Source organism: Chionomys nivalis, chromosome 1 (genome assembly GCF_950005125.1).
Source record: "Chionomys nivalis chromosome 1, mChiNiv1.1, whole genome shotgun sequence".
Lineage (NCBI taxonomy): Eukaryota > Metazoa > Chordata > Mammalia > Rodentia > Cricetidae > Chionomys > Chionomys nivalis.
Genome location: NC_080086.1, coordinates 151,726,958 through 151,746,712, shown reverse-complemented (window position 1 = coordinate 151,746,712; position 19,755 = coordinate 151,726,958). Strand labels below are relative to the sequence as shown.

At 47.2% G+C, this 19,755-nt stretch overlaps 1 protein-coding gene across 4 annotated transcripts in view; it reads right to left on the bottom strand.

Moving 5' to 3' along the window:
* Dpp6 (dipeptidyl peptidase like 6) overlaps positions 1–19,755 on the bottom strand; it is an 887,986-nt gene that overhangs the window by 437,586 nt on the left and 430,645 nt on the right. The window contains exon 1 of one of the 4 annotated variants that reach the window (XM_057791934.1): positions 15,931–16,421. The exons of the other annotated variants lie outside the window; for them this stretch is intronic. Coding sequence (XP_057647917.1) covers positions 15,931–15,987 — 57 coding nt within the window. The 5' untranslated portion in view covers positions 15,988–16,421. Of the gene's footprint in view, positions 1–15,930; positions 16,422–19,755 lie in introns of those variants that run through there. 4 annotated transcript variants of the gene reach the window in all.

Here is a 19,755-nt window from a genome sequence, read left to right as displayed (position 1 = left end):
AGAGAGAGAGAGAGAGGTCCCCTTAGCACTCTTAAAAGTCTAAAACTCTTACCTATTCCCCGAGCCTGAATCTCTCCTCAACAGAATGACCATGATACAATGGGGAGTCCAGGTGTGGAAGGCATGAAGAGAGCTAAGCCCAGCCCCAACTTTGCTGCTCAACATCTGCCAGACCCTGATGACAATCTGGCCTTTGACTTTCCTCTCTACCCAAGGAAAGAGAGGTATCTGAGGACCAGATGGCCTCTCTGCTGTTAGGGTTGAGTAACCCACGGAGTTCCACGTTGTGCCAACAAGGTTCGTGACTTCCAAGTCACATGAAAGTTCACAATGTTAACAAGTAAAGAAAACACCGTTAGACCAGAAAACACCCATGAAACTGGCATGGGGGAAGGCAGCCTGCAGCTATGACCAAAGCATGGTCCTGCTAAAGTAGAGTAAGAAGGGTCCAGGGGCAGCAGAACCCCGGGCCATGCCATATCCTGGGGTGCCTGTAGTGAGAGAGCAGGGCAGACAGAAAGTCTGGTTCTGACATGGTCAGTGAGCAGCGAAGAAGCAGAGGTGGTACACAGCGCTATCCCTACAAGAGGGCAGCTCAGAGGAGCCTGACCCAGGATGGGACTCAGCACAGCCCCAGGAACAAAGTCAGGCTGAGCCCAGTGTGCTGGAGAGGGTTGAAGTGTCCAGGTGCAGACAGCCTCTTCCAAGACCTCAGTGTACAGGGAGGGGGGGGAGGGTTCTGTCCAAATTTTCACAACAAGCTGAGTGCCGAAGACAAACAACTTCTGTCTTCTGGGGACATCGTCCACTCTATCCTTCATTCGTGATTCTGTCCTGAAGGAAACCCCCCCCCCCCCGTATCCAGCCTCTTCTTGTGCTCCAACCTCTCCTAACTATAAAGAGAAAAGATGAGTGTGTGTATGTGTGTGTGTGCATGTGTACATGCACACGTGTGTGTATGCAAGCGTTGAGCATACGTATGGACATGTACATGTGTTATGAGTGTCTGTCCATTTTTCTGGCTGACACCTATATTAGCTGACTGGTACATCTCACCTGTCCGCACCCAGACCAAACCCAGCAGACCTTGCTATAATATCAGTGGGTTTTACCATCTCAGACTTGGATGAATTCAGATTTTTAAATGAATTGAAAACTTAAAGATGCGAGAAGCTAGAGGCACAGGACTATTATCCAAATCCTACAGAACTAAAGATGAAGAACATGACACTTCTCCCAGGATCCTGAGGTTGACAGACAAAGAAAAAGAGCTGGCTTTGAACACTGAAAAAGCGGCAAACCCAGGTTGCCCAGAGGCCAGCGCCTTGCAATTTCTGGAACTTCCCATCAAGGGAAGCATTTACATCCATGCAGGAGAAACGGTAAGTCTGTGGAACAATAGCAACAAACGCACCTTAGAAAGTGGCCAATGAAGGAAGCAGACATGCATTTTGTGTGTGGCTGACGTAGTCACCTGTGAGCAGGCTCAGAGCAAAGTCCAGAGATAAAGGCCCATGGAATGGCTCACATATGTGCTCTGTGTGCAATCCTCTGCCTCCATGGCCTATGCAAGTGAGCTGCTTTTTCTGTTTTAGCAGAGATGTCAAGAGTTTTGGTTTTAGTACAACTATGCTAATTTAAAGAACTCTACACAAAGTCTAAAAAGCCTCACGTTGGTGGCATCTTTGAAAAGCCAATCTGGCCAGGTGGCTGCCTCCTTACAGCTTTATCACCAGCATACACAGCTCCATGTGCTTAAACTGCTCCGCACAGGGCTGAAGACATGCAGGGATGGCGGCTTGTCTGCGTCAAAATGCTCTCCATGACTGTGCTTACTTTCCTTGAGAAAGGCTAGTGGGCCCATTCCTCTCCGCGAGCAGGCTGCACCAGCAGACATATAACAGAAGGGGGTTCATGGCCCCCATCTCCACCTTCATGGTGTGCAGCTCATAAGGAACCTCCGCTCTCAAGGTTGGGCTGCTTTTGTTACACATAGCTTGTGAAGCCTTATTGTGAAGACCTTTGTTCTATCATAACCGTGTGAGTGTGTGCGTGTGTGTGTGTGTGTGTGCGTGTGTGTGTGAGTGTATACATGGGTGAACACCATACATGTGATATTCTCCTAAGTACAAACATCTCAGGTGGACCTATCTGGCTAATGTGAGTGTGTTTTAGGTGTCAAGCGGCCTAAAGACAGGGCTCCCATGTTTACTGCCTAGGGACTACTCTTGTAGATGGCATTCCTTTCTTCTCAATTGTTTTCACTTTACTTCTCTATTTTGTGCAGATGTGTATGCTGTGGATGTGTGTGATGGTCAGGAGACAATTTGCAGGAGTTTTTCCTTCCACCACGTAGGTTCTGGAAATTGAACTGAGTGCATCGCACTTGGAGGCAGATGCATTTACAGACAAGGCCCATGTATACACTACTTCTAAAAGTAGTTACCTGATAGATTCCCCTATGTATACTGTGAATGCCATTGGTTAATAAAGAAACTGGCTTGGCCTGATAGGGTAGAACAGAGCTAGGCAGGGGAAACTAAACTGAATGCTGGGAGAAGGAAGGCAGAGTCAGGGGAGAAGCCGAGGGAGCTGCTGCCAGAGACAGACATGCTGAAACCTTGCAGGTAGGCCACGAGCCTCATGTTAAAATATAAACTAATGGAGATGGGTTAATTCTAGGTGTAAGAGCTAGCTAACAATATGCTTAATTAGCCAAGCAGTGATTTAATTAATACAGTTTCTATGTGGTTATTTCGGGAGTCTGGGCAGCCAGGAAACAAGCAAGCAGCCTCGATACAACAGTTACCCAGTAACTGCTATGGTCTCCCCAAGGACTCCAGGAATCAGGAGGCTTGTTTCAATACAGTCCAGGAATTCCTCAAAAAAGTATATTGTAAAATTAGTCCTTTGTTTCTCTTACTTTACTTTTATCTATTTGTTTACTTGTGGCACTGTGACCAATAGCTCAGTGTTTAACCATGAGCAATTTCCCAGTCTTTCAGGGACTTTTAAATATTTAATGTGGCTACTAACATTGTGTTAACTGGAGTCTGCAGCTCACAATGGCCTTTGTGTTCACATATATTGATGTGCTATTGAGCCTCATATGAACCCTGAACAGTAGGCTACTCTACTCTGGATGTTAACCTCATGCATTGAGAGAGAGAGAGAGAGAGAGAGAGAGAGACAGAGACAGAGACAGAGACAGAGACAGACAGACACACACACACACACACACACTCAGGGCATCTCACTCTGCCTTTGTAGGTAAAACTGTTACCAGGTTCAGAGTAAGACAGATGGAGGGGAGAAGAGAAGTGCATTTTAATTTTTATAGCAATACAGTATATGTTTTTATATGAACTAGATAATCACCTTTATAAAATCAGGATTTCTGGAGAGACTCAGGGGCTCCCGGGGTCGCATGCAGGTGTGCAGGTATCCTCAACATGTATAATTATGGCCCTGTGAAGGCACTCTCCTCCTGCAGGTGCTGGCTTTGGGACCATCTGAGATTCAGTGTAAGTCTCTGCCCTGACAACCCAGGAAAAGTAGATGCTGGAATCTCCTTACCATGCCTGCATCACACGTATCGGCCACTCTCATGGCCACACAAGCTGTGCAATGCTGTTCTCCAACCAGTTCGGCGGGCCAACCCTAAGTGTTTCTGTGCCTCTGGGTGTGGCTAGGCATGAATGAATAATATTGGGTGGTTAATCCGCTCCACCTACTGAGCCCAGGAAGAAATAAAATGACACTTGTGGAACAACAAGGGGCAGATTCTGCTCTGTCCTCAGCTTGCAGGGGCTACCCCCATTCCCAGCGCCATGAGCCATCTCCGGTTTTGCCACAGTAGGAAATGGGCTACCATGTCATCAACTTACTGGGTGATAACAGCCAAGGGACTTAACATTATAAGCAATGTGTTTCTGGATATATCTTGTCTCCCAAGTATCTGAATGATGTGGTGTTTGTTCTCAGTCATGGCTGCTTGGGTGCTCCGGGCACAGTATGGCTGATAGGGACACATTGATTTGTGGCTTCATAGGTTCTAGTCCCAAGACTGAGCTCATGTTCTTCAAATTGATTGGGTTTCTTAACAAGAAAATGAAAGGAAAACACTGGCATTCTAATTCATGTAAACAGTGAGTAAGAGACAAAGAATGAGTCACCCATTGCCATAAAAACATACAAATACCAGTAACAACAAATAAAACAAGATACATCTACACAAATGTTAGGAATATTTCCTAACCGAGCTCTCTGAAGACGCAAAATTCCCAATCAAGCCAAATCAAAACAAGCAAAATTAAGAAATATCCAGGTTTAATGGAAGATCTGTGCTCTCGGGTGGCCCTGAGGAGGAAACCGGGAAGCCGCAGGAACACAACCCCTGGGAGGAAGAAAGGGAGACCACATGTTCTTCTTTTGGGGGATCACTTAAGTACCCTGGGGAGGGATCTTGACCCCACCCCCAGGGAGGGGTCAGGACCTGGCCTGCTAGGATTTGAAGTCCAGACCAGGCCTGGTGGCTGGAATAGATGCCCCAGCCCTAACAACCTAACAACAAATTTCTCAGGGAATCTGTGCAATACATGATCTTTGCAAATATTTTAAGAGTTGTCCAAGAAGCGATTAGGCAAGAAGGAAGGATTCCCTTAAAGAGCAAATGGTATGCAAACACTGTGGAAAAATTTTAATCTGTTCATCTGAAGTCTCTGCAACTCTCCCAAAATGCAAAACATTGAACCAACCAAACACAGCTACAAAACTAAAAGATGTGTTTCTTTCCTGAAATGAAGCTCTGAGTAGAAAACACACACATGTTTCATGCTGTTTCCCTCCACCGCGTTCATTTGCTGCCATCATTTCCTGCAACCTACCTACCCCAGGGGATTCCCGAGCACACAGATGACCTCTCTGCAAACAGAACTTCCCTCTTTCCATTGTTTCCCCACTCAATCGCTACTTCTTCCTTGAAGTATTACTTATCCATTCAAGCAAGGACAACACAATTACACAAGCCAGAGATTTTCTGGAGAGAGATAATTGCTAAATAAAAATAAACTAAAAATAAAAAAGTTCCGGGACTGAGGGGATGGCTCAGTTGGTAGAATGTTGTCTTGCAAGCATGAAGATCTGAGGTCAAACCCCCAAACCAATTAAAAAACAAAAATAGCTGAGTACATCACATAAGCTTATCAGTCTAAGGCTGAGGAAGCTGAGACAAGAGGATCCCCGAGGCTCACAGGTCAGTCAGACTAGGCTGGCTGGAGAGCTCCTAGACAATGAGAGAGTCTGCCTTTAAAAGGGGCAGCACGGTACTTAGGAGTAACACCTGAATTTGTCCTCCAGCGTCCACCCACACCCATGTGTGTTGTGTATGTGCACGTGTATTAACAGACACACACTAAACAAACAAACAAACGAATGAATAAATAAATAAAATAAAAACATGCTAATCTTATGTTTACTCACTATAGCATCCCTAATTCTTCAGAATTGGAACCTGGCAACCTCAACCCTCGCCCTGCTCTGGGACTTTCCTAAGTATGCAGCGCTGATGCTGTCTTGCACTCAAGACCGCCTGAGCTGCTTTCACCGCTGTAGGATGACAGCCGTGTCACCCAGACCTGTCCTGTCTCCTAGGTAAAACTGGAATGGGGGTCATAAATGCACAACATCTTAGTTTTGCCTTTTAGATCACCCCAGACAATGAAGACTCTAACAGCCTGTATCTTCTGAGGATTCACCCATGTCTCAACCAGGGATTAAGGATTTCAGCATGACTCTCGCTAGCTCCTCTTAGCTATGCGTTCCTTCAACTGCGCATTGTTTGATATGTCGCATACATCTATTATCCTCTACTTCAGAGGTGTCCTACTCATTTCCTCCTGGTCATTCTCTAGACCACACTGCTGTCCTTTCTGAGCGCTATGTTGTCACTGGACCTAATGCAGCATCCAGAAGTTATGGCTTTTTAGTTACTACCTGTGCACAGTGTGGTTAAGGGACCCAGCACAACACTCAGGGATAATGATTGCTTAGTGACTACCTGAATATCTTATGGTCACTGGACCTAGCGTAGTACCTAGAGGTTCTGACTGCGTGGGTATACCTGTGCTTATACTGATGAACCTCAAGGCTACAGTGTGTGGTGCTAGACAACATGAAGACAGCAGGGGTATGCAACTTAGAATCTCTGTGCAGAAAGGAGGCGGCCACAGTACTGGGGTTATATTCGTGGCACAGGTTGACTGCTCACATTGGATCCTCGAAAGGATTCAGCAGTCCAGGCATTCATGACCACATAGGTGTGATTCAGTTTAGACACGTGATCACTGGAGCATCCAGGAGTCTTAATCCTTGCATGCCCACTGATCTGTGAAGGTGATGGCCTAGAACGCCCTCCCTGCCCCTGCATCCCCACCTTCCCTCATTTCGGATATAACCACTACTCATGAAGTTGTTCACAGGTAAAACAAGACAGGAAATTACCTGCTGCCAAATTACCAGTTCCCAGATTACCAATTACCAAAGCATGCATGATCTATTAGTGGTTGCTTACTTTTAGAAACTGGGGAAAAACTCCATAGTTGTATCCCCTCCTGCTTTTTTTTTTTTTTTTTTTTTTTGGCTTCAAATGCAACTTGTTATGTAATTACTTGTCTGTGAAAGCCGTTACCAGCCCCAGTGTACCCAGGGCTAGTGCAGTAAGGAGGGGAAACCATGTCTGTCCAGGAGTCAAGGAGACCAAAAGCCACAGCAGTGCCCCAGCTACCTAAAGGAGAGCACACACCTTCACCTTCCCTCAGCTCATACCACATAGGTGCTTTGTATGTGCGTGCTGGCAGAGAATAGCCCAGGGCCTCACACATGCTAAGCAAGTGCTCTAGTGAGCTATGTGCCAGATAGCGACAGGGGTTTCTTCATCCATCCACATCTCTGGATGCCTTTGTCTGTTTTGCAGGTTCCAGGTAACATCAATTTTTGTGTTAATCTTCGAACATAGAATTTTTGCTATATCTCACTCAGGACTGTTGGATTTGAAACAAAACTAAAGGTGTGTGTGTGTGTGTGTGTGTGTGTGTGTGTGTGCTCTGATTCTGCAGTTCACCAACTATATGATTTCCCGATGCATTCTGCCCTTCTGAGCATTACCTCTTCCTGTCTAAATCAGACGGTGGGGTTATATCTGTGCTCCATCTGCTCTGGACCGTGCAGAGTCATCCTGGGGACACTAGTGAAGGACTGTCATTTCCTTCCTGTACCAGTTTTGGTTGACTTCCTTGGGGGGGGGGGTGGATTCTGCTATTGAATCAAAAGTCCAAATGTCTCTGTGTCCGAGAATGATTCGACATCAAACAGTTCACAATTTTATACAATAATTCCCCTCAGGATGGGCGTGAGCTCCTATCAGATGCTGGCAATGAGAAGATTCCCTCATACTATGGCTGAATCGGTGTGCAGACTAAGTGCTCATTAAGTAAGAAGACCTGCAGCATCTGGCCAACTCTGAACCAAATCTGTGCCTTTTCCCATGACAGCGACATACCAAGAATGGTCACTTTCCAAATGTGAGTCAGACTGGGTTTACCTAGTTCCCTCAGAAGCAGGCAGGAGAGCTGGGAGCAGCACTTGGGGATGTCCAGACCACAGTTAGCTGTTCTCCCACTGCCCAAGAAAGAGGCTGAAGGCAAGGCAAAGCCAAGCGACCCCTCCCCCAGCCTTTGTCACAGGAGCTGAAATGGATGCCAGAAGGAAGAGGACTTCTGAAACATCGAAGCTTCATGATTTTTAATGGTGAAACTGTCTTTCCATCTCATTCTTTTATCATCCATGTATGGCTCAGAGCTGGAGAGCACAGCGTTGGTTTGGTTTGGAAAATCAGAGGCAGAAATCCTATCATGAGTTTTGCTAGGCATCTCTGCTAGAGTATTTAAACACAAACACAGAGAGCATATTGTGTTGACACCTTGCTTTCTCTGGGAAAACTGACATTTGGTTTATAACTCATTAACCCTTTTAGCTGTTTGAAAACCAGCCACAGTGGCTTGGGAATCTTAGGCAGGGGGACTGACACAAATTTAAGACAATTCAGGATACCCAATTTTTCAAAAAGTTGGGGGGAAAGAGGATAAAAGAAAGTCAGAAACTTCTAGTTCTAGCGTCTATTTTTCATCCATGGAGACACACACTCCTACAACCTCCAAGTCCAGCATACCGCTCAGGCACTATCCAGATTCCTGCTCTCTCAGCTTCCACGTAGGCCCTGTTTCCTTCCCTGCTTCTAGAATCATGCTCACGGGCTGCTGCTTGCATTGTATACTCTAATATGCTATGCTGGCAGGGACGTCTCCCAGGTCACCACTTCTGTGTTCCTACTCTTGCTGCTCCCCAGCCTTTGAGGTCCTAGCACAGCTGAGAGGCATGCCCTCCCAGCCTGGAGTGGCTCCTGCTCAGCTCTGCATTCCTTGCCTTGGGCTCCTCTCTGCCCAGGGTACCATTTATCCAAATACAGCTCTGCCTCTTGTCAACACCTGACTAACAAATGGCTAGAACACTGAGCAACAACATGGTCACCTCTCTCTCCTGTGCAGGGACCGGCCTGGGGACCCACAGTCAGGGTCCGCTCCAAGAAGTCTGAGGACAAAGACTGCAATAGCCTCAGATAGCCTATGGAGGAGAAATGGCACTTCTTCCGAATAGGTAAAAGGACTTTTCTTTATAATTTTAAGACTGCCATTTAAAATCTGAGTACTTTAGATTTATGAAAGAGAGTAAGTAGGGGCATGGGTCAAAACAGCATTGAGAGGTTCAACCAAGCTCTCTGGTGAACAGGTGACTAAGACAACCACGAAGGATCCCAGAGTGTTTGAACTTTCCAACTGTTGTTTGACAAGAGCCTTGCCCAGCCGTAGCTTTCATGTTTCAATCAGTAATCAGTTTCTACCTGCATTTTAATTATCAACACACACACACACACACACACACACACACACACACACACACACACCTATTCCAGAAGCCTCTCTTCTGGAGAAGTAGCCCAGCTTGGGATGGTACTCCTCCACCTTGAGAGATCTCTGATGGAGGATGGCAGCTTTGCTTAAGTCCTGGCAGAGGAATTTAAATCTCTTTAAAAATTGATCAGAGACTAGTAAGGGAATAAGATCTAAGTTGTCACCGGGAATGAGCAGACGTTACCGCACAGTCAATGTGCTTTCCATCGCCACTGGTGGGCTCCAGAGTGGGCCCTGTGGCATTCTTGCCGCTGCCTCTGCCAAGAGACAGTGCTCTTGCGGGGAGAATGGGGTGACTGGCTTGCTGCAAGCTTGGTTCCCCCAAGCGGCCCTGGGGGCTGCTGTGAGGCGCTTGCTTGAGCGGTGCCAGCTCCACATGGGCTGGGGTCACAGGTGCTCTGGAATGCACAGACTGCCTGTCATTTAAAGAGCCACGGTTGTCTTTGCCCACACCTGTACTGAGTCTCTCACTAAAGGTCATGACCAAATACTTTTCTTCCTAAAATCTGAACCTTTAGTTAATCCACTGCTTTATCCCCAATCCTCCCACTAAAATTCTTTCAGAGAGAAATGTATTGCACTACCTCATACATTCTTTTTAATTTTTTTCCTATTTTCTGTTACCACACAGCAGAGCTCATGGGAATAGGTACATATGAAAGTCTGAGTAGCAAAAGTCATGTCTGGGCAAATCACTTTCTAGTTACTGTGGGGACACAGTGGCTGTGAGTTCCGAATACAAAAGGAAGGGGGAGAGCCCTTGGACCCCTTTCTAGGCTGTCTGTGGAGGCCTTTTCAGACTCTACATATCTCCATCTCAAGGCGCTTAGGCAATCAGTGTCAGCAAGGACTCCAGGGTGTCTGCCAGGGCTCATCTGCCCCCATGGTCATCTGTCACCTCACTCACAATCACAGGAAACCAGAACTAAAGTAAAGCCACCTGGCCTCAGAAAACCACGGCTCTCGCAGACACACAGCCTCCACTCAACATCACAGCTTCTCACAGTGAGGGTAGAGACCTGCAAGAAACCTCTGGAGGCATGCGGGAAATTGCTCCTTCCCACAAGCAGCACCTTCTTCCTCAACGTGTGAAGTCTACACTAGCAGACTCTTCACTCTTTACAATGAGGGAGGAAGACAGGAGCCTCCTCTGTCTACTGGGATCAGATCTGGGAATGCCACACATAGGCATAGCTCACTTTCCCAAGGACAATGCCATGCTTCCTGCGTGCAGAAAAGGGAGAGTGTTCACGACAAGAAGTCATCAATATCTGAGTGCTTCCATGTGTCACTGGGGCTAGACCTTCCAAAGGACACAGGAAAGCCCTCACCAACACTCCAGGTCCCCAAGTGTTCTGGAAATCATTTGTAGGACTTAGCCAGCCTACCCCGCCAACAACTGTGTTGGAATGCTAGCTGGTATTGAGTTTGCAGAATGCCAGGATGATACAGTAAAACACACTTACTACACCAGAGTATTTTCCAGCATGCATGTACACTGCTATCAACTTGATGAGCTGTGGAATCTCCTAGGAGACACATGCCTGGGGAATGGATAGTCTTGAATAGGTTAGCTGAAGTGGGAAGACCTACCACTGTGGGTGGTACCATTCCCTAGACAGGGCCCCTGGGCTGTATAAAGATGAGAGTGAGCTGAGTACTAACATTCATCTCCTTCATCTTGATGGTGGATGCAATGTGACCAGCGGCTTTAGGATCCCCATGCCCTGACTTCCCACCAGGCTGGCCTGGACCCTGGAAATCTGACCCCACATAATCTCTTTCTCCCTCAAGCTGCTTCTGTCGGACTAATTTGATCCCAGAGATAGAAAAGGGTGGATAGCTTATTTCCATTCTTTGACCTGGTCCATTGCAGCAGTCAGTCTGGAGACGAACGATCTCCTACCATCCTCCTATTATCTGGGCTTTCTTTTGGTGCACCACGTGACCCATCTGGGTGTACTTGCTTAACACCGTGTGATGTGGACCCAGAGGTTTAGAACTGCCCAGAGCCTCGTTCACCAGGTCTATGAGCTGGCTGCCTGTTTCTTCACCATGCAGCCCTTTTCTGGTGATGGAGTCTAACATCTTCCTATGAAGACAGCACGTGGCAGCCAGACTCCTTCGTCCCCACAGCACAACAAGGCCACCCAGTGTCCCTTGTAGCAGAGCTCCAAGTGCTGTGTTCTCTAGAGTAACCCTGCTTCCAATGACATCACCTTCTCTTCTGAAAGCCTTCCAGCTCCAGGGCCTCCCTCTGGAAGTTTGCAGGCTCTACGAGGGTTACCCAGATCCCCCCAGTATCTTAGCCACGGGGCTACAGATGATTTGGAATCTATTCAGGGTGGAATTTACTTTCTGGGAATGTGGTCATGAGAGCCATTGACACCAAAGGAACTTTCTGGATTCTGAATGCCCCCCTCTCCTACCATGACCTTATAGTATGGTCATGACCTTAAGAAGTTATGACCTTCTTAATACCAAATATTGTTTTTCTTGGTTTCCTCTAAACTCTCTTAGCACCCTAATAACACATGAAATGCAGGTACCTCACATTGACTTTCCCTTTAACATGATTACACAAAAAGCTGAACTCTTATGATAATCAAATCCAGGCACTCTTAGCATAGACTCTTGGTGTCCTAAGAAGTGACAAGATTGTATTCCAAGTACACCAGGCAGGAAAGTCTGAGAGGTATCTTGTAGGTGCTCATTCAACTCCCTTGTCTATAGTTTGAACCACATGCCTTCTAACAGTTGCCCCAGCCACTATGTTAGCTCTAGGATTCTAACATCAAATTCAAAACATTCCTCGGTTGAAGTATTATTTAAAATGCTTCAGTAAATGACTCAACTTACCAGTCAAGGCTAGGTTCTGAGGCCCACACTTAGTAGGCTGTCTGGGATTGACAGTGGTCAGTAAACAGAAGCAATAACAAGTAATGAACACATCACATGACCATTAACAGCAGGCCTCTCAGTCTCCTACATGAGACTCAACATACAGCCATGGACACAAGCTGACAAGCAAAACTTGGCTATTTCCACAGAGGAGACTTTGGGACAGTCTTTTCATGGGACACATAACTCACAAGTGGACCGATTCTTGGTTACCACCATGCATGAGATATGCACCTGTGAGATCTGCGCCACTGTGACTTTGTGACACACGAGGGCTACAGGTTTGTGTGCATGATGAGCATATCTGTGTTTGTGATATGCACACACACATCCATGCATCATCTACATCACTAAAATATTATTCCTGCTCAATAGTTGAGCAAATGTTTTATGGCTCATTGGAAAAATCCAGAATGAATCCTTCTGTCTTCTCTTATTGAATAGCATTACTGATTACAGCTTTCCAATTTTAAATCATTTAAAATGAGGATAGCATATGTTAAAATAAATCTGTTCTTTTAAAAATTTAAGTGGAAATATCATTTTAATTTGGTTCTCTGAGGCAGGATTTAGTCTTCCCATGAGAACTCACTAAATTTGAACCTGACTATCCTCATCCTTTCTGCTTCCCTCTCTTGGTCTCTCTGTGTGGGAGGAGTGAGTGGAGGCCAGGGTGGATTCAGAAGTCCCCAAAACAGCTCAGTCCTATCTAAGTGGCCTCTGAGGTACTTGAGTAAATATTTCTCACTCACATTAACAAACATGCTATTTCCAGACATTCTGGGGCAGATTATACTGTACTTTAAGAAATTAGAAGCCAGGAAGAAGGCTCAGACGCTGAAGCACTTGCAATGCAAGTTTGACAACATGAATTTGGATCCCAGACTCAAGATAAAGCTAGACACAGTCACACAAGCACCTGTGATCAAGCACATGCTATGAGGAGATGAGGGGTGGAGGCAAGAGAAGGTCTGGACGCTCATGGGTCATCTGGCCTAGCGCACATACACAGCAGTGGACAGGGACCCTGGTGTTAAACAAGTGCTCCTCTGACCTTCATACCATGGCATGTGCCTACCACCCCATACACATCATGGCATGTAAAGCCCCAAATCTACATACCATAGCATGGGCATAACACCCACCCTCTGCAAAAAAGTACAAACGAAAAAAAAAAAAAACCCACACAGAATCAGCCAGCATCTTCAAGGAGAAAGAGCAGTTGTGCTCTTCACTGTATCCTTTAAAAACTAAAGCTCTAAGCAACTCAATATGCATACTTATCTATTTCACAATGGTTTTTCAGAAAATTGGTAGAACCATACCAATAACTGGGGGAAAATGTAAAATTTTTGATTGTATACTTTTGCTCATTTTTAAATCAATTTGTGGTGATTCTCAGCATAGGGAAGTTGTTTCTCGCCTCCCCTACTACGTGAATAGTTCCCAAATTTCAGGGCAGGTGGAAGAGGGTACCAGCCCTTGGCTTATTGAGAAGAAATGGATTCTTCACTATGACCATCCACACATTTAAGCAAGCTATTAGCTGGCCCTAAGGCCTCATATCGCCACCAGTCCCCAAGATTCTGATGACTCCTACAAGGCCAGGTGTTGGTAAGCACAGCCAAATAAGCCAACAAAAAACCACCAGCTAAACCACAATCAGGACACCTTCTCTCTAAAAACAATTGCAACGGATTTCTCCCACAACTCCCATGATTCCCCATTTGCCTGTTCCACCAGCAAGAAGAAAAAGAAAGAAAATGAGCAACCGAGTTCTGTAGTCTTCACCATGAACTGTTTTTAGGTTTGTTTGTTTGTTTTGGGGGCAGTTTTGAGAAAGTGTCTAATTTGTAGCCCAGGCAGGTTTTAACTTACAGTAATCCCCCTGCCTCGGCCTCCCAAGTGCTGTGACCACAGGTGTGAGTCACCACACCCAGCTGCATGAAGCTTAAAGAAAATTGTATATAATGAAGGAATAGGACACATTTTATCCAATTTTATTGTGTTGGGCAAGTTAAGATTATTGGCAACAGATTTTAAAATAGCATGCATAAGCATGTTGTATGTGAGATTTTGGTATGTGAGTGTGAGTATGAGTGTGTGTGTGTGTGTGTGAGAGAGAGAGAGAGAGAGAGAGAGAGAGAGAGAGAGCTGTGTGTATGTAAACATGTTTATGTGTACATATATAATTTTAAAATGTGAGACTTTGGCCTCCACCCACTTAGCTTTCCTCTACCGAATCCTAGACCACTCTGTATGAACTTCTGCTCTGTGACATTCTTAGAGTAAGGAACAGGCCACCAGAAAAAGGAGGAAAGGACCTCAAAGCTGCCTTTGCACCTCAGCTGACAACAGTGTCCATTTCTCATGAAAGAACCTGGGTCAAGAATGGGGGCTTTCTCGGGCTCTAAAGGTTTATAATCCCACTATCGTGCATAACTCCCACCCTATTCAACCACTGACATTCCTGTGCATGCCAAGACCAAGTAAAATAAGGGAAAATTGCACAGAATCCAGGAAAGTTCTTTTGCATAAGTTGGCTGAACCCTGGGCACCTGATACCTGGTTAGAAACAAGATCAGCAGTAAGCATTCTCAAACTTATGACCTATGCCCAGAAAAGCCCAGGGAACAATAATGCCATACCTAGCAAGGAAGGAGACTGAGTTATGAGATGCTAATTTGGGGTAGAAATATTTCTTTAAGGAACAGACATTGGACAGGATGCTCATGAGGAGGAGGGCTTGCTTTGCCGGTTCTGAACCTATCCAGCTTGGCTGAACATTAATCCTTGCTCAAATGCTCATACCGACCCCTTGCTCAAATTCATACACTGACTAAGACTTTTTAGACTTCTAGTTTTACAAAATCTTCTCCCTGGTAGTAGCCAAATTGTATGTGAGATCTCTGCATGATGAGATAAGATATTCTCCTTTAAAAAAAATTGAAAAATGAGTTAGGGGAGGTGACCTCCAAAGAGAGAGCTCTCACTAAATACAAATTCCAACTGTCCCCAAATAGTTGATAGGACAGTGTTTTCGCATATTGTCCCCAAAGACACTGTTGGCTTTCCCGAGTTCTAGAGGGGCTTCCTTCCTTTGCCTTTTTGCTGGGAAAAGTGACCTAAGGACAACCTAGACCCATAAGGGAAACCGTGGATATTGTCTATTAACCAAGCCAGCATCAACTGCTGTACCGACCTGGTAGAGTCTCCCAGGGTCTGCTTTAGAGACCTCCTGATGTGAAGGGAGCAACAAGGGACAGGCAGCCCTTCAGACCCTCTGGGAAGGGGGCTGCAGTATCCACAGCAGTCATGCACCCATTCCCAGTGCATGCCAGAAGGGAACCCTCTTGGGGCAGGAATAGCTCCTCTTTCTGGAGGACTCCAAGAAAGCCTAAATGTTCCCACTGCCCTGCAAGTCAGCCAGGCTCACCTGACTCCTGGCACATCCTCGTTATTCTGGGAAGTGTGCTCTCTCTGCCCTCAGGAACACAGCCAGTCCCTGCCTCCACTGACACTCTGAGGAAGAGGGCAGGGACGGAAGACATGGGAAGGAAGATCCTTCACCAGGTGTGCCTGCTTGTGACCTGTCTTAGATCCACAGCAAAGTCCCTTTGCAGGGTCTCAATCAGCCTGGTCCATGGATCTTGCTATGTCCTTTCTCCCCCAATTACAAAGTAGTTGGGAATATTCACAACTAACACAGGTTAAATGAGGCAGCCCCAAAGAGGGAAGCCTTTGTCCAAAGCTTCTTGGGCAAGTCCACCTTGCTTTTCAGTTATTGATAAAGCCACCGGCAGCCTTTAAAATAGAGGGGGTGGGGCAGGGTGTGTTACCCACACATCAACCTGGGGTTAGAGCTACAGACAGCCAATAGACCAGTCTCTCTCTCTCTCTCTCTCTCTCTCTCTCTCTCTCTCTCTCTCTCTCTCTCTCTCTCTCTCTCTCACACACACACACACACACACACACACACACACACACATCCCAGCAACCTTACCTGATCCTGTTGCTGTACAGATTTTCCTGAGGTACTGGGCTCCTTGGCGGTGGTCATGGTCTGTGCTGGCACTCACCACCCCAGAGTCAGGAGTAGTCTGACTGTGACTTTGAAGGCACCAGAGTCACAATGATAGGGTGAGGAGAGCAATTCTAGTCCATACTTCTGAAATCGCCAGGTTTTGCGGGGGGCGGTGGGGGAGGGAGCTTGGGAGAGCAGCCTACTTTGCTCTTTAAATGCAAAGAGCAGAGACAGGCTCCAAAGAGGAAGACGCTGCTGCTCAGTGGGGCTTCTCCAATTAGCCACAGCCTCTGCAATCGCCACAGAAACAATAACTGCTTAGCAACCGGCAACTGGCGGCTGGGAGCAGGCAGGGGCCCGAGCGATGCGCGCTGCTTCCCCACCGCCTCCTGGCCGCGGCCGCGCAAAGGCGCATGCTCCGGCTGTGCTCAGCCTGGCTAGGGCTGGGGCGGGGGCCGCGGAGGGGCCGCGGCTGGTGGACGCTACACGCGCGCCCTAGCACTGGCAGCCTTGTCATTGCATACATCAAGCACCCATCATGAATCCAGGCCACTGCGCGCCCCCGTGGCTGAGCCAGTTGCCTGCAGCAGTACTGGCCCCATGGTTTTCACCTGGGTAGGGGGCTCAAGAGTGATGCACCTCCTTTTCCTTATCCTTAGCTACAAAATGCAGGTGATTGGGGGTGGCTGGAGCGGCAGGCCTACCTTCTGTTGGCCCTGCAGGCTCTGCAGTGACTGGGATGCTGCTGGCTGGTGTACCCTTGGGCTTTCTTTACAAGTCAGAAAACTTCGGTTCACCTTTTAAGTGGATGGATCTCAATCCAACAAAAATTACCTAAGACCAAGAAGAACTCAGCTTGTATGTGGTGTCTTTAGAGGCCACAGGCTCCCTGCTGCATCTGACCGCCAAAAGAAGGCCAGGCAGCATACAGTGCCCCATGGGCCTCCATCTTAAACCTGCCAGGGCCTCCTGCCAACCTGAACTCTTGCTTCCTGCTTGTTCCTGCAGACTGGACACCACTGTAACACAGAACACTGCACTGGAATCTCTCTGGGAGTCAGGGTTAACCAAGGATTTTCAGGTGGGGATGGCTCTGGAAGCAGCAGAGAAGCTTCAGGGTGGGCAATGCCAACTCTTCACCTCAGCCTTGTCTCTGTGAGCATCTCCTTTGCTCTCGGTCTCTGGTTCTCTTTCTGCTCTCACAGCCCCTGGCTTACAGGTAGCCAGCCACTTGCTGGAAAGAGCCTGGGTACCTGATGATGTCATTAATGGCCACTAATTACTTTAGGAATTATGTTCTGGGACCTGGGTAGCATTGATCTGATTTTTGTTGTTGGGTCTCCACTTAGCAGGAGTTGTAGAGACAATGTCCTGGAATCCAGCCCCTCAGGGAGTCCTGAGTCCAGTCATTTTACAAGAATAACAATGGGTCATTGACAGGCAAATTCAAATCCTGGCAGATGCCTGCTTGCTCTCCCACAGCCCAGACTCTGCTGCTCTGGGTATTGAGTTGGCACTGATTCCAGTAACTTTTTCATATGAAAGCCAATAGCTTACACCTTTTGGACAAGAGGACAAGAAAAAAGACCATGGCAAGCTTGCCACTCAGGAGTCTGTTCTGATTTGCCTGCGTTGAATCAGGTGCCGCTCCAGCACTGTCTATGGCTAAGACAACATATGAACTCTGTGTAATTTACCATCACAGCCCTGTGGACCAGCGTGCTTAGATTCTAAGTGATTCTCAATGTTGCTGAAAGGCAGATGCAAAACCATACTGCTAAGGCAGACTCTAGGAAGGGGCTGTGTATAATTGCAGGCTCCTGTGACTATGGAAGGTGCCTGCCACAACCTCATTGCATCTCTGGTCCTGGAAGCCATTGTGGCATGAGGTTCCTACACACACTTCTCGTTAGGCCTAAGTAGCAAGGCAAACAGAGCCTCAGGAAAGAAGACCATGGAGTGGGACAAATGGCCACTCTTGGCCTGTACCCCGGAAACACTCAATCCCTGAGGACCTTAGTCAACAAAATCAGCAGCCCCTGCCTCAAACTGCAGTCTCAACACAGCTGTCACCTAGAGTTTTCCCTCTAAATGAAGCTGCCTGGTACAGGTTAAGTCCTGAGTCACCATCTGTTCCATCTAAGCAAGGATTCATTGCTCCCCTCTGAGGCTGTGAGCCGCTATCCACAGACAAGAGCAGCAGCATAGCTGAGAGCTCGCCGCTGTCCCCAGGGACCTCAGTCCAATGGGAAGTGGTCCCCAGAGATGCATATAGGAAACTCCTTCAGGCTCTTCCCTTTTCGCTTCTCAGTAATGAGCTCAAAATAGAATGATACGTCTAAATTGAATATGGTCATCATATACAATTTGCTGACATTTGTAAGATGACAGAAAACATTTCAAAGGGATTTCCTGTTGCTGGCCAGCCTTCGCCTCTCACGCCCTCCTCCATCAGCTTTGTCTTCAGGAGCCATTATGTGGAAACGGGCTGGAGTGAGTGTAAGTGAGGGGCCAGCCTAGTTGTTCTACGCACAACTTCTCCATGCAATTCTCTGATACGGGGTTCCACTAACTTCTTTGTACACTTGACCTTGGCTGTTTTTGTGGGAGAAGGGGCAGATAGTCCTGCCATATGAGAAGCTGCAGGTGAAGTGACATGGGGTAAATCTGCATCCCTGGGAGGTCTCTAAAATATCCTCAGAGAAACCAATGGTGGTTGACTGCTGGAGGAGAGGGCACAGGGGTTTGCTAATGAACAGATGTAATGACTCAGGCTAGCAAGATGAATACATTCTGAGATCTGTGGTAAAGCACTGAGCCTGGAGCTGATTGCCGTCCACACAGTTAAAAGCCTATTCGTGGGGTAGATCTCATGAGTGTTCTTGCTAGAGTAAGATGAAAAGGGGGTGTCTTTTGCTGATATTTGACAATTATTCACAACCCCTTTGTAGGAGAGATAATGTACTTAAGTTCATCCTCGAGAGCCCAAGTCTTTGCAGAGAACCTTGGACCAGGTCAAAACTAAGTCATCCCATGCGTAATTACAGGTACCTTCTTCAAGTCTTCCTTCAGAGATGTTAACAGCTAGCAAAGAGAGCATGTGAGCCCCACAAGGCAGCAGAGCTGTGCAGACCAAAAATGAAGACTTCTCCTGTGTTTGGTGTCAGCAGAGCCAAGGTTCACATCCCTTTCTTTGACCTCTTCCCCACCCCATACTCGCTGGGCTTTTTTAGAAACCTTGCCCAAGGACTGGGTAGAACAGCTCCAAGTTCTCCAAACAAGAGTTAGCTCCTCCTTTTGGCTGAGACTGCTCCAGCTTGCTAGGTAGCAGGCAGTCCAGGGCACCTTGCTTAGATGTGGCTCTGGTGTAAGGGGAGGACCAAGATGAAGGAACACAAGGCCCTCCAGGAGCACCTCGGAGATCTCATGCTGATCCTCAGCCCTTCCCTGTGGGGGCCTGTGTCTGTGAGGAGGCACCTTTCTATTCTGCAGGGGATGGTTTTCAGAGCAGCCGGTAAACATACATAACAAAAGCCACACAGCACCCTATCTGCAGGCTTGGCATGGTGCGCACGGTAGGCTCTGTCAAAATGGTGTACCATGATTTGGGTGTGCCGGGCCAGAGACCTCTTATTTCCCACCTCTGTTCTGCCAGTGTCCCTCAGATCCCTGAAGTCAGCCTTGCCAAATGGACTTGTGGGATCCTAGCCATCTTCTCCTCCAGATGTGTGTGAGTGGGCATTGCCACGGACACAGCCACGGACACAGCCGAGGTTTGCTCGTGGACTTGCAGCCCAGGATCCC